The sequence below is a fragment of the Watersipora subatra genome, chromosome 11 (genome assembly GCF_963576615.1).
Source record: "Watersipora subatra chromosome 11, tzWatSuba1.1, whole genome shotgun sequence".
In the NCBI taxonomy this organism is placed as follows: Eukaryota; Metazoa; Bryozoa; class Gymnolaemata; order Cheilostomatida; family Watersiporidae; genus Watersipora; species Watersipora subatra.
The window spans coordinates 7,081,270-7,099,441 of NC_088718.1; the positions used below are offsets into that span (position 1 = coordinate 7,081,270).

Here is an 18,172-nt window from a genome sequence, read left to right on the forward strand (position 1 = left end):
ATTCACAATGAGTGACAATGTTCTACATGGGAATTTTAGTTTTCCAACAAAAGGGTCCAGTTTGTTTCACACAAGACTGTATATTCTGCATAACATTCAGTATATTGGAAATATCCGAGATAATCAAACTGCTTTATGTTTAATCATCTATCCTCTACCTGTTGCTGGCTCTTTTTACCTGCGTCTAATGTTTGTCTGTTATTTGTTTATGGTGTTACAGATTTTTAGGCGTTCTTGGGATTACATCGAGCCTTCTAGTGTAACAATTGGTGGAGTTTAGCACTGCTCTATGTTAGAGTGACAACAACTTCTACTAACAATGAAACTACAAAAAAAATCTAGTTCTTCAGTGAAAACTAAAAAATCTCCTACCGTGCGCAAAAAGCTCAGCAGTTCTGCACAGAAAGTAAAACAACACAGTTCTAAAGGAAAGATTCCGAAAAAACAAAAGGATGATAAAGCAAATTCCAAAAACAAAGCAAAAGGGATCCTGAAAACCAAAGAAGCTAAAAAAAAACCTGTTAAGTCTGCAAAGAAGGAAGATGATACTGATGAGACAGATGGAACCGTACGTAAATCTTTTTGTTAGCTAAAATTCACTTGTATTCCCATTCTTTGCTTCAATAGAGAGTAGGCTCTCCTATGATGTAAATCTATTATGTATATATTTTATTGTTTATATAATGCGAAATCCCTAGAATGTAAATGTTCTTAGAACGGATTATTTAAATTGTAGGAGCATCTACTGTACCATTCTTTGATGATTCCTATATTTCTAATAGCATGGTTCGCTTGAGTGATAGCGTGTTTATTAAGAAATGTCAACTTTCATGACCAGAGAAGCATTTATGATAGGTCATGTAGCTACATAAATCTAGTCTGTCATCAATAATCATGAGTCACATCAACTACATGGGTGATAAGCATCAGCCATCAGGCTGATGGAAACAGTTTGTCATAGCTAATTGGCTAAAGATTTCGATCATGACCATTTGCGTTAGCATTTGTTTGTTTGCTAACATTAATTAAACTTGAAGTCTTAAACATTATTAGTATCATTAGTATCATGGCAGTCTCGTGTACTGCGAGATATCGTCAACTGTAATAGCTATGCATACAACTGTAAAAAGTGAGCAGTCGACTGGCGCAGTTCTTATAGTATCGGTCCACCAGCTGAGAGTCGCGAGTTCGAATGCCGCATGATGCAATCTTTTTTCCTCAACCATTAACTGTAGCTTCAAATGGACGAACACGGCTCTTATTATAGTAAAAATTGTTTGAATTTATCTAATGAGCAAATGAAACTCAGTTCTTACTTGTGTTCAGTACTTGAACACAAGTCTTCTTACTTAATGTTTAGCACTTGAACCGACAGCCTCTGCTTATTTGTTAGAATATATCATAGAAGCTATGGGAACTGACTGTCATCTATTGCACAAGATTACAGTCAGTTTTGCTTTTTGTTCGCTACTTCAGGTTGATTTTAACTTCTACTACATTTCGGTTTTTTGTAGTCTGCACAGCATTCATCATTGCTGAAGTCTATTCAGAGCCTTGATGGCAAGAAAGTTCCCATAAGTCAGCGAAGTGAGACAGCACCACAGTCTGAGTACCATAGCAAAGGTTTGATACGAACTGGTGTTTGATTATACTTTCGTTGTAATTCAGTAGGTGCCAATATTGATGTTTGCGAAAATGCCTAGATATTACTAATACTTCAGTGCAATGGAATACTCTAGGATGCTTGGCTGTTGGTTCTTCAACAGTATTTTTTGTTTTAATTCCAAATGTAGCAATTGTCCGTTACTCTGATATTTGGGGCCTTGGTGATGTCAAAATCTTTCGATATTCCTGCTTGGTGTGTTGTGACATTTCAACATGGTTTCGCAAAATATTTATTTTTCCTTTTTGTGTTTGCATAGTTTTATGCCAAACTTTACGAATGCTATATTTAAAAGACCTATGAATTTATGAGTTGAGGCTGATTTAAAATTAACCCCAGAGATTTGTTTTATTTTTATATAGGCCATTAATTGTTCACTTTAAACCAAACACATTCAAGTTTGGTTGTCATCCTTACTTCATCCGAGTTTCTCAACTCTTTTGCTACTAAATTAATTTTATTACCATTATCAATCTTTTTGCAATTACATATTCAGTGAAACCGAATATTTGACAAAGCCATGTATACATCGTCATAACCTTTGAACTACATGGTCTATAAAAAGTATTTTGATACCAAATTAATCATCGTAAAATTTGTCATCTGCAGACGTCATAAAAAAGCTACAAATGTGTTGTAGAATGAGCTTGAACATTTTTCGGATTTTTCCGCTACTACTGTGAGTTTTTATAGGCTCTGGTATTATTCTTAGTGTTAAAAACAAGATACTCACTCGTAGTGCTATTGTTTAATAGATAATCATCATAAGTACATTTTATCTATAATTTATGAAACCTCCCATCCTGTAATGAAACGGCTGGTCATTGCAAAGAAGAAATTGTGATAAAAACAGCTTGCAAGAGAAACTACGCCGAGGGTGGGGCTGTAAACGTCTTTTCTATTGGTGTAACGCTGTGGTTCGCCTTAGTACAGACATGATAGGCTAATTATTTAATAACTCACTAACCACAAACAGTTTCTACTAAATTTACACGACTCGTGGTACGCAATGAGTTGATAACAGTGGATTTGTTTGATCTGTTTATCTGATAATAATATACTCCATCAGGTATTTCTCTCAATCATTTTTTTCTCTTTAGTCTTGTTTCACGTAATCCTTTTTAATCCCGAACTCATATCTGTCATATTTGATATTTTTCTTGCTCTGACTACTAGGTAATGTGATTTTGTAATCAGGTTTATTTTTTAAATTGTCCTGATATTTGTAGGTAGCAAGCGAGTTCAGTTTGGGGAGTTACTGAAGTCACTCGATACAGCTGATACCAAGCTTAAAAATCATCTCAGCCGACAAGATGGCTCCAGAAAGCTTCCTCAGCCGCTTGAAAAGATTCATGTTAAAAAGGTTTGTTTTCTCATGTTTTAGTGATATTTTGGTAAGAGAAAAAACTTGAAAATACAGCTTGATCAGGATCTACATGATTAATAAAGTACTCTCAAGGAGAAGACAATTGCTATGATGGAAAATATGTGAAGAATCAAGTTCATGATTTTATACAGTCAAACCTCAACATGTGAAGTTAGTCCATTCATAAGATTTACGTCAAAACTGTTGTTTGGTGGAGCAAATATTCTTACAAGAATGCATTGTGTTTAGTCTAACTTGGTTTATAGCTCAAAAAATAAATGGTAGTTATTTATTACAAACAAATGTATAAAATTAAATGTCAATAGATAAATATAAATTTAATTATATAAATAATAATTTAATAATTAATAAATATATGTAGATGTAAAATTATGCCAATAATCTCAACGCTATAGTAGCACATACGCTATAGTAACTTTTATGCTATAGTCACTTTTATGCTATAATAGATTTTTAGGCTTAAGTAGCTTTTAGGCTGTAGTAAATTTTAGCTATAGTAGCTTCCACATGTATGTTGTATAGCTAAAAGTTTATATAAAAATGAAATAATAAGTGTCGTTTCTATGCTATAATATATTTCTAGGCTATATTAGCTTTTTAGCTATAACAACTTATGCACTGTGACAATAAAATGAACACTTCAGGCAGAAAGAGCGGTGAAGTATGCAGAGACTAAGAACCAGCTACAGAAATGGGAAAACATAGTTGAGGAGAATAGGGTCGTCCCGCAACAACAGTTTCCTCTAGAAAGATCTCATATATCCATTCCTTCAGCGTAAGTTTGTTAAAGTGATGGATACACAGTAGTCCCTCAAAATTTCGTGGTTCACCTTTTATGGTTTTAGTACATCGTGGTGTAAAAAATATTCGTTGAAAAATTAAAAAAACTAATAAATACAAACCATAGATGGTAATGCATATACAGCGGAACCTCTACTTACGGAAGATTACATTAGCATTTTTCAAGTTACCAAACATCTTTTGGTAGAAATCTTGCTTTGACTTACGAAATACATTTCTAGATACAAAAGGCCTTTGTACATTGGCCTGTTAGTTAGTTTCATGTCTTGCCCTGTTGGTTTCCTTTTGGTACGACTTAGAATGCGCTTCACTCATCTTTTTTAGCTAGTGAAAATCAGTAAAGACTGTTTTTCATTCCTTGTATAACTTAGAGTTATCCTGTATCACATACATAGTAGGACAACTTTTGTTTCTAGCGATTCCAGTTTTGTGCTTTCTGTATGATAGCAGTATTTTCAGTTTGTGCTGATGTAAACAAAGTTTTTTACTTACGTTTTTAATAAAATTTAATTCTGAACAAAACCAAGACAACAATGCAGACAACAAGAAACAATACCAACCTCTTCATCCTCCTGTTTTATGTTGCCTTCTCTTAAACGGCCAAAAAAAGACAAACATATTAATCGGTGCTTTTTAGTTAGCTGTTTTTCCTTTTTTGACTACTTTTTCTATTTGTTATGCAGTAATATAATTCTATTATGTATGCATGGCAGTTTGGGAACCATTACATGTATTTATAATTTATGCAAATGTTATATGTGAGTTTTGTGTATGCTTGGAACGGATTAAGGCATTTATATGGTAAAACTGATTTCTGCTTACCAAACGGCTCCCGGAATGAATTACCTTCGTATGTAGAGGCTTCACGGTATATATAAATAACTGAAATGTTGGATTGGAATAGGTTAACTGTACCTATCATTTTCCCGCTTGATGTTTCTTTTTGGAGTCACAGAGTGATTCTAAAAAGAAATTTACTCCAGATTTATATGCTCCTCTGTAGCGGCTATATAATGAACAACTTTTGTGCCCTATATTTATAAATCCCACTTTCTCATTGTCTGTGTGTCCGTTAGTATTTGTAAGTTGTGCGTTTCCACATATTTTGGCCGATTTTATCCGCATATGTTTTGTGCCATCCACCAGGTTGCTAAAATATTTGGTTTTAAAACTCTATCTGGTTCCTGAGAGTCAACCTCTCAAACACCAACCTGCGAGCTATCTAATTGACAATGAAGAAATCTCGTGCATCGCCGAACTTATTCATAACTAGTTATGAGGGGGCTTACGTTGGTGTAATTCTTATAACTATATTTCAGGAAGAAGGAGGCTGCCATACACCGTCCCCGCACTGAAATGGAGTTGGAAATACAGGCGCTGCTACGAGGAGAGGAGTATGTACCTGAGGAAAAAAAGGAAGTCAAGCCGATCCTAACCTGGGCTGAGCAGCGTGCTGAAAGGTCATTTTACACTCTAATCTCTACGTTCATTGAACTACTTTCTTGGGGACGATAACTGATCTACTCTTAGGGGGAAATAACTCAATACAAGGTTACGGGTTGTTGCTCCCTGAATGGAATGTAGATTTCAGATTTCAGCCCTATCAATAATTTTAAAGTTGTCTCAAACTTTCAGCATATACTTTCTATCTTGTGAGACACATTCCATAGATGAAAAAATCTAAGAGACTTAATCAAGTAACTTTCAACTTAATCTTAAGAAATACCATTGCTGACTCTACTTTCATTTCAAGACTGACATCCATCATTCTTCATCAACTGAATTGCCAAGATTTCAGGGCCCTGAGCACAAGAAAGATATACATACATCTCTTTGATTTGCAGCATATGCCACTGAAATTTTGAAAATAGTTAAAATGATGATGTGTGATGGAGTATTTCATCTCATTTCACCCATCCCAAAGAAAGTTGCAACCCAATTTGGATGAAAGGCTGTAATTAGGCCTAATTCAAGGAATTAGCCGCGTTCAAACATTTCAACTCGTTTCACCCATATAAAAAGGCAACTTTTAGATATTAATTACAATTACGGATATGTCTTAAGCTGCATTGAGTAACATTTTTTAGTGTGTAATCTTTAAAAGATAGATTTTTAAAGAAGACAAATTATAGAACTAATTTTCATTTTAAGTCGTATCTTTCAATTAAGCTAAGTTTTATTTATATAGCGCTGCATGCCCATGTAGTTGGATTGCCACCGGATGCGATTTATGTTATTTTAAAATGGTTGTAAATACCATTTTACTTCCTTCTTCAGGTCGATGAACTTAGCAAAGGCAAGGGAGGAGCTGGCTTTAAGACGCAGGCACAGGAAGATGGTCGCCGATCTTGCTGCTAAAAATCGTCGACAGGGGAAAATCAAGAGTAGGAAGTGAGTGTAATGTCTATTCGAGTGGAACCTCTAGATACGAAAGACTACATACGAAATTTTCATGTTACGAAATGCCTTGGTAGAAAATTTGCTTCAACTTATGAAAGATTTTCTAGATAGTAAAGGTATTTCGTATTTTGGCCCATTTTCTATTTCATATTTTTTTCATTAGTTCGTTTTGTGCTTTAGGCCATTTACTCCCTGTGGGTAAATGGCCTCTGACTTGGTTTCATTTGCTAACAAAAGTCAGTACTCGGCAAGTGTTTAGTTTTGATTTGTTGTAAACTGGAGTTATCATATACCACATAAATAATAGGACAACTTTAGATTCTAGCAATTTAAGCGTTTTTATATGATGACAGTTTTTTCAGTTCAGGGCATGTAAATAGTTTTTTACTGACGTTCTTGAAGCATTTATTCTGAGCTACTCAAAACCATGACAACGATACAACATCCAACTCCTCTGATCGTTGTCTTCTCACTCCTCGCAGTCTTCGCCTTGTCGAGACAGCCAATCCAGTTTTACCGTTGACTTTAGATAATGATAAAACTGGATTGATCATATAATAACAACCTGTATTAGCAAACATCACTGACACACACCTGTTTTTAGTTCATTAGACACTTGCAACGTAAATAATCCATTCCAAGAATGTTTACGTTATAGGGATTTATACGAAGTTATAAATCCCTATAACATAAACATATAAATGTTTATGTTATAAGATTTATACGACTTTACGTTATACGAATCGTAAAATCTATGAAAGTTGCCTGATCCATTCCAAGATTTTCCGAAATTCATTACTTAGGCTCTTCAAAATGAAACAAAAATTAAACTTACCTTCTCAATTGATGACTGTGCAGTATTATTTGTTCGTATCGAAAAATTTTCTCTTTTTTTATCACTCACCCTTGGTTTACGGTACATGATTACGGCAATTTTACATTAAGCTAAAGGAAGCACATGCCTTCACTGTCAATTTAAATGGAGTCTCTGTCATATTTTCCTTCTCCGGCAGCGTCTAGGTCTTTGCCGCAAAAAAAAGACAAAATATTGCCTACATCTTAAAGTTGAAGAAAAATATATCTTTGCTATGATAAGCATAGTGCCCGTCTGTCCTACATGCGGTAGATGAGAAAACAGTCCTACATGAGAGAAAACAGTACATTTAAGGCAAACTATGTGACACTAGTTAGTCAAATTTAATTTGAGAACTTGCACTGACTCGACACTTGACATTATATGGAATCTCATAAGTAACACGATGCAAAAACTTTACTTAAATTCTTTACGTTAAGTGGAATTTACATAAATGGAGGTTTACTTTACAGGAGCGTCTACTGTATTGATTTTACCATCATGCGCACCTGTTTTTACAAATTTTACTGCCATATAAATCCAAGAGCAAATTTATCGAACAATTTATCGGTCAAATTGTTTAATCTATTTTAGCTACCATAGACATCTTAAGGTGGAGCGTAGAAAAAATGCATTTAAAGCACTGGAAAAGCTCAAATCTGAAGATCCTCAGTTATGGAAGGAGAAAGCAGAAGAAGTGGAGAGGGCTAGAATTGAGGTACTTTAAGGTTATAGACATATTTTGAAGAACCCTAAGGCTAGAAACTGTATTTGAACTGCCTTAAATCTATAGATATCGTTCAAGGTACTTTATGATTGTTGACATCAATTGCAATATTTGCTGCACCCTAGGGCTATATAGGTAGTATTTGCTGCACCCTAGGGCTATATAGTTAGTATATGCTGCACCCTAGGGCTATATAGGTAGTATTTGCTGCACCCTAGGGCTATATAGGTAGTATATGCTGCACCCTAGGGCTATATAGGCAGTATTTGCTGCACCCTAGGGCTATATAGGTAGTATTTGCTGCACCCTAGGGCTATATAGGTAGTATATGCTGCACCCTAGGGCTATATAGGTAGTATTTGCTGCACCCTAGGGCTATATAGGTAGTATATGCTGCACCTTAGGGCTATATAGGTAGTATTTGCTGCACCCTAGGGCTATATAGGTAGTATTTGCTGCACCCTAGGGCTATATAGTTAGTATATGCTGCACCCTAGAGCTATATAGGTAGTATATGCTGCACCCTAGGGCTATATAGGTAGTATTTGCTGCACCCTAGGGCTATATAGGTAGTATATGCTGCACCCTAGGGCTATATAGGTAGTATTTGCTGCACCCTAGGGCTATATAGGTAGTATATGCTGCACCCTAGGGCTATATAGGTAGTATTTGCTGCACCCTAGGGCTATATAGGTAGTATTTGCTGCACCCTAGGGCTATATAGGTAGTATATGCTGCACCCTAGGGCTATATAGGTAGTATTTGCTGCACCCTAGGGCTATATAGGTAGTATATGCTGCACCCTAGGGCTATATAGGCAGTATTTGCTGCACCCTAGGGCTATATAGGTAGTATTTGCTGCACCCTAGGGCTATATAGGTAGTATATGCTGCACCCTAGGGCTATATAGGTAGTATTTGCTGCACCCTAGGGCTATATAGGTAGTATATGCTGCACCCTAGGGCTATATAGGTAGTATATGCTGCACCTTAGGGCTATATAGGTAGTATTTGCTGCACCCTAGGGCTATATAGGTAGTATTTGCTGCACCCTAGGGCTATATAGTTAGTATATGCTGCACCCTAGAGCTATATAGGTAGTATATGCTGCACCCTAGGGCTATATAGGTAGTATTTGCTGCACCCTAGGGCTATATAGGCAGTACATGTATTTGCAGAACTTTTAGGCTGGGCTCAGCTGCAGGTTTAGGTTGTGAGTTGAAACAGCTAATTGTTTATACAGGAGAGGGCAACTCTTCGTCATAAAGGGAAAAGCAAGTTTGCCAAGGTAGCCAAGAGATATGGCAAGTTCAACGAGAAGATCAAAGATTCACTCGATGAGATGAGGTCAAAGGTGAGATTCTATCCAAGTACATACAGTGGTGCGCGAAGTAAACTGAACTTCTTTGTTGAAAAACTAAAAGTCTCATTTACAACACTATTAGTCATTGTGAATTTGGTCAATAGCAATAAATTGTATAATAAATTATTCCTCATTTTGTTCTGATTTCAAATATTTAAGCCAAACAGATGTAAAATTATGCTTTTAAATGATTACGTAAGCTAAATTCTGAACATTTCATTTTTAAATTGGTGAAGATAATAATCTGTACAGATATGATCACACCGCATACATTTTCATTTGTTATTTCAAGTCATATACTGAATGGTATTGCAATGTTATGAAATGTTCAGGACATCGCTAGATGATTGTAAATGCATGGTGACAGGTAGTTTTGCATTTACTTGGTTATGACAAGGTCATGGCAATGTGAGAGAATCTTGTTGGACAGTTGGTCTCATAACAATTGCTCCAATTCTACCTGGTCCAAAAATAATACATCTAAAATCAACTCGTCTAATGGTATGATTGGTCTAATTACCGTTAGGAATAGTTTGTACCTAGATGGAGTCTCCTGTGTGTGAAACTGCTGTTCAAAAGTGGTAAGGAGAAGTTGTTTTTTTACAAAAATTTAGCTAAAAGGAGATGGATAAAACCTGAAAAGAGAGGTTGAACTTCTATTTCCTTTTTTGTGTTTTTAAAGTTTTTTTTTGTATGCAAAAATTCACATTTAATCTAATAAAGTTTCCCCTATTTTAACCTGTGTACTGAATGCAAGTCTCTGATTTCAGTTTTCGTATCTCTATTCTTGTATTTACATCAAATTTAGACTAATTCTCGTTAGACCGAGTGGTATATTGGTCAGAATATATTGCACAATATGGTTTTCGACTAAATGTCTTTTGTCTATTAGACCAATCGGATCCTGACCGATCTTCGTTAGATTAATTGTTGTTAGAAAAATTGTGGCACTATAGCAGAAGTTCTTAGGGGTACAGAAGAAGCGATCGTTGATTTACTAGTCATGGCTTCTATGTATTTAGGGTAACTTTTGTATATGGTTAGACAACTCCCTTATGAGATGAGTTTATGAAATGAGCTTTAGTTGTATAGCAGGGAAATGCTTGTGGGAAGTTAAAATTTACCAACAGGAGGTATCTAATGAGTCTGTAACAGGGAGTGGAGTTGATGAAGAAGCAAGTAGAGAGTGACTCTAGCAGTGGAGAGGAGAGTGAGGAAGAGCGGGCAGACGTAGATATGAATGACTCCGAATCAGAAGATGAGTTGGAACCAGTACCTCAACTTTCCAGTAATAACCCTTGGGCTAGTCAAAGTGAGTCTAGTTTTAGTAGGTAGGGAAAAACTGGTGTCATAAACCTGACTGCTAATCATGGGTATATGGCATCGTATATGATCTGACTCCCAGGATGTCTCAAGAATAAAATTGACAGAACTTGATCACGGTTAAAACGTTTAGAAGAAACATATGTGACAAAATGACATCATTAGTTGCTATAGTTTGTATCAGCTATTCTGGTCAAGTTGCAGCATTATGAGTCTCTATTCTGTCAGTCCCTTTGCTTAAGAGCTGCTGTTGACATCATAACCACACTTTCGCTTCAGTCCGAGCATTCCAAGCAAGGATGTCCAACATAATTATATTCATGAACTGGATATATATATCATGATATATATATATATATCATGATATATATATATATATAATTATATTCATGGTCTACAAAGACAAAAATTACATTAAATTAAAGCTTGATGTCTTAGAAATATCATATAGAGGGGTACAGAAACCGATAGTAATTACCTAATGCAAACACCCCTTGATAAAAAGCTTCAAAATTTTATATAAGTGCTGTACATATTAAAAATTAGTAACAAAATAGTATGTTAACCTTAGTAATGATAGTTAACTGATATGGTTATATATCTGATATGATATCTGATATGGTTATAGATATAGTTAACCTAGTAACTCTAACTTTGTCGCAATGGTAATCATTTTTTTACTCCTTCTTTTAACGTCATTATCAAATTTACGACCCATGGCTAGCGAATTAAAGATATATATGTAGTGACATACTAAATTAAAATTCATAGTAAATATTATATTAAATGCTAAAATGTACAATAAACTTTCACTTTCTTTCCACTAATTCTCGTTTCACTCACACAATATCAAGTATTTACGAAACATTTACGAAAAAACATGTTTCACGTCATAAGGCGACAAAATCATATAACCGGGAGATCATAACTCTGGGGTGCACTGTACCGCAATATATTCTTTTGTCTTGCCGGTTCCATTAGTATATCAATTATTTAGTAAAATTTATATATTTTCTGCTATCTTAATATGCATCATACCGTAAGAAGTGCTTCAAAAGATTGTGTTCTCGTCGCGTTCTCATCTGGAAGCGGATTAAAATTACATTATTTGTAAATAATCATAATAATAGTTATTATAATTATTTACATTATTTGCAAATAATTATAATTTTAGTTATTATAAGTATTTACATTATTTGTAAATGAAATAAGTTAGTGTTGTAAAATTAAAATTAAACTTTCGGTGTAGCATTGCAAATGGCTTCACTCAGTTCCAGACACTGGAAACAAACACATTTTAATCCAATACTTTTATAAAACAACTCAAATGCGCCCTAAATTTATACTCTTAGAAGTTATTTTCTAAGTATATGTCTTCGGCTTGATTTATTTTGTAAGATTCTGCCAATCTGCTAAGTTATGGTAAGGGCACCGGAGTCTAGGCAATGACAAGATTTTTGTTTAAAAATTTAAGTTAATATTTAATTATGATAAGAGTGAAACATTTTATTACACACAAAAATTTAATCATATTTAAAACAGGTAGCCTGTAATTTTTTTGTTATATCTGCAATTCACAAAATTTATATAACACCTACATTAGTGGACTTTCGTCGAGTGAAATGGAACGTCTCTGTAATTAATGACTTGAACCTTCAGGGTTTTTCTGAACTCAATCTTTAGGACAAGTCATCTCTGTAAAGTAACTTGGAAAACCAATTGCTGTTTTCGTTGCATTTAATTGGGTAATTAATAATTTGAAGCACTTCCTTTGGATACTTAGTACTTTGAAGTACTTCTATTAGATATTTGGTAGTTTGAAGTACTTCTATTAGATATTTGGTAGTTTGAAGTGTTTCTATAAGATATTTGGTAGTTTGAAGTACTTCTATTAGATATTTGATAGTTTGAAGTACTTCTATCAGATATTTGATAGTTTGAAGTACTTCTATTGAATATTTGGTAGTTTGAGGTACTTCTATTGGATATTTGGTAGTTTGAAGTACTTCTATTGGATATTTGGTAGTTTGAAATACTTCTATTGGATATTTGGTAGTTTGAAGTACTTCATTGGATATTTGGTAGTTTGAAGTACTTCTATTGGATATTTGGTAGTTTGAAGTACTTCTATTTTCTAACCAGAACTGAGAAAAGAGACAGCAAAAGCTCCGCCTCTTCTTAACACGGCAGCGTTTGATGGCGACTCTAGCGAAGAAGAAGAGGATGATGAAAATAAAGACGCTGACGTACCTGTTGACTTCACTCAGAGTGACGAAGTTGTTGTCATTGAACCAGACATGTCTTCTGATAATCGGGTATTAGTTAAGCTCGATAACTTAGTTACCATATTTTTCGGACTATTAGCTGCTAATTTTTTCAGATGTTTTGAGCCATGTGGCTTATTTAAAGGCTGCGACTATTTTGTGGTTTTTCCTTCCATCGCTAGGGGCGCACTAACCTGCCCAACTAATCGCACCAACCATCTTTGGTTAGCGTGCCTCTAGCCGTGAAATAAAAAACGAAACAGTGCCTAACGGGACTGTTCGTTTTAACCAGCAAAGTTGTAGTGTTAAAAAGCACCGTCATGAGTTCTGCGGCCTCTACAGAAGGTGCCGCCTATGTATTGTTTTATTATCGGTTTTTTTAAATAGAGCAGATGGGGTGTATATAGGGGTGCCGTTAATAGTTCGAAATATACAGTAATTATGCCGTAGCCTTAGTTCTATCATTTGTTAGTAACATTATTTTGGGGTTTAGGTTCCATCATTTTAATGTTTATTGTTGAGCAATGGCACTGCTAGTATTTAATTTATGGCTTGAATACCATTCAAGTTTTTGAGAATTCATTTAATTCAGAAATTATTATTGATTGGGCTCTGATAAATATAAACTAATATTGATAGAGTGCTACAGTGTCAAGTTTCATAAACTGGACTGAATATTTGGAAAGTCATTCTAGACTCCATGTGGCTCAATTGCTTTTTATTACTTTATTCTGATATTGGCTAAAATTAATTTTGTTATGTCAACCCATTATTATGGCTTTTCACTAGTGGACAACACTGTAGCAGAGATCATTATAGTAAACATATTATAGTAAACACTTCTATAATTTAAACCTCCTTTTAACATAAATTCACTGAACATTGAGAACTTATGTAAAGTTTTTGCACCGTATTACGTAAGAAACGTTATGCGTCAAATCAGCGCTTGTTCTCAAATTCGATTTAAATCACGGGAGTCCCATATTCTGCCTTGGAAAAAATCTTTTTTCTCTTGACACGCTTGGTAGGGAAAGTGACATATAAGGGTATCAGGGATATCTAACATACATTTTTTTACCTCGTTTTAGACAGTATTTTTTCTTTTTCTGCGGCGTAGACCTTGCTGTAAAAAAAAGTGAGAAAAATCAATTTAAATTGACATCCAAGGTGTTCACTCCTGTTTAACTTAGGTAAAATTACGATAATCATGGACCTTACATGGAGTGTAAGTGATAAGAAAAAAGCGAACCACTGTCGATCCAAAATACTACCACAATTACTGTATGGTCATTAACTTGAAAAGTTATGTTTATTTTTTTCCTTTTGAGTTTGAAAAGATCTTGGAATGGATTCGTCTATTTACATGTATGTAACATAAAATCCCTGCAAATGTAGATATAAATGTTCTCAGAATGTATTATTTACGTTGTAGGGTGTGTCTGCTGTGCATATTGAATTATTTTACTTGCTTGTTGGGAAGTACTTTCGCATGTTTAGAAGGACAACCATATCGTGATAATAGATTATAAACTACCAAGTTGTTTGTGTAGCAAATGCAGACCTGTAGTTCAATGTGTACAACTATGCTATAGGGTATAGAGGAGGCTATGGATGCTGCAAACGAGCTGAGCCAGGATGCAGGTATGTCGCTGTATTGACATCAAACTTGACAAGCTGGGCTTGGTGCCCTGTGTTTTAGCCACAATTTAGGCTAGCACCTGCTACATGTTGTTGTAATATTGATACAACTAAGAGTTGTCCTCTCATGTTTGTGGTTTTATTAAAAATAGCCAACTCTTGCATTAACGATCGCATTACATTCATGTCTTATGATTAACATGCGATTTTGGTTCAATACAAAATTAAGTGAAAAAACGATCTTATATCTCTCATAATAATCCAAGCCATCCTCTCCATCTGTGTAATACAACAGGCGTAAGAGTGGCAAAGATTACTCAGTATGCAGAATTTGTTACTCTACTTTAACTCAAGAGTAATTTTCTTAAAGGTTGACTTGCAACAAAATTCACATTACGGTTATTTGGTATCAAAAGATTCACCATGTTTTACTCTGCTGTGTTGGAGGATAATGGATAAAAATATAAAAACATAAAAAGAATAAAATATATGGAAACAAACAGTTAATCGCAGACACCATGAAATTGCCATAGTTTGGAATCGCTTTATTTCGACGACGTACCCAAACATTGTGGTTATTGTTTTGACACGTGATGTTATCACGTGAAATAAAAGGCTCAATATAAAACGTTTCGTAGCATTAGTTTGTGACAAACACTTCGGGTTCTACCGAAAAGCCCTATTAAATAAAGATGCTCGCTACTTTGCAGTTTGCAGGAGTCAAAGATCATGAATTAATTGCTGACTTGTCTCACTTTCAGACAAACTATCTATCTATCAGCAAACTTTGCTGCTGTAAGCTGTGTTTCCCTCCTGAACATATTATGCATTTTGCTGCTTATCTTGTATGTGCTAACGCAAAAACATATTTGCAAAGTTGTCTTGATTGCTACAGATGATTTGCTGGAAGGCCAAACAGCAAGGAGGTTGAAAACACGATCAGATGTGGACAAATTTGATGCCGAGTTTGAAGGGGCAGGTGAGGGGGTTGAGCGATCGTCCCCTAGTAGTGATGAGGAAGGTCAGGAGCCTAATGACATAGATGTGAATAAGGTAAGTGTACTATGAGGTACCGGAAAACCTCTAATTGAACGCCACCCTTATTTGAACACCATCTCCATTTGACCGCCACTGTGACGTTTTTTTGATCTTTATGAACCCATAACAACAAGTGATCAGTAGAAAATTGTCCACAAAATCGTATTGATAACGAATCGTTGACATCAATAACAGTTAATTATTTCGTTGTCCAATTTCAAAGCTTTTTGTTTTATTCGTTGAAACTTTGAAAGCATTGCCATAGAAATACTTAGTAACTGCCTCGTGCTAATAGTAGTTCTTCGTTTATCGCAGTCTTGATACTTGAAAGTTTATAAAAAGCGGTTTACATTTACGATTATATATGAACGCTCAGTTTTAGGCTAAAAAATTTGCTTAAAATGCATTTGGCTAAAAGCTTATTATTACATGTATTTATGCGAAATCAAACGCTTAAAAAACTTTGCTAAGTTGCTCGTTCCATCGAAAGCAACAATCAGAACGCAACTAGCCAAGCAAACGATGCAAATCTTTTTGTTTGAAAATGTTAATTTTTGTTTCTGCATGTATTATAAGTATGATTTGTTTATGTCATGAATATATAATGTAGCATTTGCTAGATAATTTATTTAATTAGTTAAATATTAATTTGCATCATAATTTATAAATTTGTAAATTTATAAATTTGCATATTTATAGCATATTGTTTGATAGCATTCTTTGTGGTAGTCTGATCTTACAATTTTGCAATTACAATCTTTACCATTACAATCTTTCCTATTGCATGTAAAAAAACTAGGTTTAGCTGCAAACTGTAGCAAACATCAATGAGTGCAATGAGCTTTTTTATGCAACATTCTTAAATATAAATATAAAATGAAATGTCTTAAAATTTAGAATGAAATAAAAATTGAAAGCTCCAAACAGCAATGCAGGACACGCGCTATAATATCATCACAGGTTAATTTCAAGCAATAGATAATAACTGGTAGAGATATTTCTTGGCTTTTCAATGCATATTTATGAAAAGATCTTTGAAAATTTGGAGGTAAGTTAGTAGATTTATTGCATCTAGAAGGGTTAATAATGGAAAGGAAAGGCAAAATATAGGCGACATTCACTTCGCCTGTTAAAGGGATAAATTTATTTTCCCAATGTTCTGACGAGCCATTTGAACATTACAACGCCAGCCTCTATTTAAACCCTGTCTCCACTAGAAAGGAACGGTTAATACATAGAGTGTCATGTCACAATTAAAAACCTTTTGGTAGGTGCCCTAGTGATCAACAGTTGTCTGCCTACTCTTTGCGTGTTTGGAGTTTTCCCATCTATATATACAAATACATGTATAGTCAACCACTAATTGAGCAAAAGTTATTGTTTCAATAGTTAACGAGTAGTGCCCGGACAGTCTGGTGCACTTTTAAATATTGTCAGGTGTAATAATTAACTGCATAGTTATTCCAAAATATGGCAAAGTAGTCGATTGGTGTGGATGGTAGCATGCCTTAGAATGTTAGAGTTCAAATCCCGGGCAAAGCAATTACTTTCCCAACATCTCCCCATGGAGATGGATGGAAGGACATAGCCCTTATTATAGTAAAGATATTATAGTAAACATCCGCATTCGATATACTTATATATCCATAAACACTGTACATGTATGCGCACTAGTCAAGTCTTTCAAAAAGCAAGACCCAACATTTTGCTATGTACCAGCTGAAAAATTGCCATTAGTGGCATCGTCATATCCTGAAACCATAGAAGTGTTCCCTCTATAATAATAGAGGGAACACTTAGTAATAATAGTTGATTGATAGATGAAGTTTTAATGAATAGACGGTTTAATGAGTGTCTTCACTACATAGTTACAAGAAACAGACTGATTGTTCATAAAGTAAGCATTCAGTATATAAGATCAAAGCTATACATAAAGCTACATCAAGCCGAATAATCATAATAGCACATCCTCTGGCTGAAATATGTAAACATTTTCATTAACATCGCAAATAGTTTTTTTTACTAAACTAAGAGCTTTATAGACTTAGCACTCCTGTCCTGTGTGCTATAAATATGCCAGGCTGTTTATATGCAGTATATTTGAGTTTTATTCTTTACTTTACTCTCTCTTTATTATTCGTAGTTAATAAACCTTTGCTTTCTGCTCCTTACAATAATGTTCACTACCTGTTTATAGTAAAATAGATATTATTTTGATGGTCATACATAGTTTAGTTAGTTTTCTTAGCAACGGTGTTGAATGTACAGCGGTATCTCGGTGCTCGACTATAATTTGTTCAGATTTATTCGTCGATCACCGGTTGGTTTGAAAACCAAAGCCCATTTTCTCATAATAAACAATGGTAAATATTTTAATTTGTTTCTACCCATAACATATCTAAAATTGTGGTATTTTGCAATAATGCTCTTTTTCAGTTTAATAGTTGTCCTCACTCTCTCAATTTCTTCTCGGCCTTCCCTTTACCACTGTCTTTCTTTGGACTCAGTCTGAAGAGAGAAAACAATTAAAAAGTAGAAAACTGGCAAAAATACTCGACTGACCTGTGTACATCATACAGTGCGCCCCCGAGTTACTCTTCTACCAGTGTGAGTATAATAGACAGTGCTAAGACACTTACCAAATGATCGGGAAAAGTCAAGAAGTGTGTTTGGCTGCACGCAGCGCTCTCCAGCTCTATTTGGATAGTTTGAGATC

The 18,172-nt window shown here is 34.8% G+C and overlaps 1 protein-coding gene across 2 annotated transcripts in view; it reads left to right on the forward strand.

Moving 5' to 3' along the window:
* The first annotated feature begins 225 nt into the window (after window positions 1-225).
* LOC137408335 (U3 small nucleolar RNA-associated protein 14 homolog A-like) overlaps window positions 226-18,172 on the forward strand; it is a 36,241-nt gene continuing 18,294 nt past the window's right edge. The window contains exons 1-12 of one of the 2 annotated variants that reach the window (XM_068094828.1): window positions 226-568; window positions 1,515-1,623; window positions 2,893-3,026; window positions 3,695-3,825; window positions 5,171-5,311; window positions 6,129-6,242; window positions 7,699-7,822; window positions 9,074-9,184; window positions 10,349-10,505; window positions 12,659-12,831; window positions 14,373-14,421; window positions 15,314-15,471. In XM_068094828.1, coding sequence (XP_067950929.1) covers window positions 320-568; window positions 1,515-1,623; window positions 2,893-3,026; window positions 3,695-3,825; window positions 5,171-5,311; window positions 6,129-6,242; window positions 7,699-7,822; window positions 9,074-9,184; window positions 10,349-10,505; window positions 12,659-12,831; window positions 14,373-14,421; window positions 15,314-15,471 — 1,650 coding nt within the window. In that variant the 5' untranslated portion in view covers window positions 226-319. The remainder of the gene's footprint in view (window positions 569-1,514; window positions 1,624-2,892; window positions 3,027-3,694; window positions 3,826-5,170; window positions 5,312-6,128; window positions 6,243-7,698; window positions 7,823-9,073; window positions 9,185-10,348; window positions 10,506-12,658; window positions 12,832-14,372; window positions 14,422-15,313; window positions 15,472-18,172) is intronic. The other variant, XM_068094829.1, reaches the window with a different exon arrangement.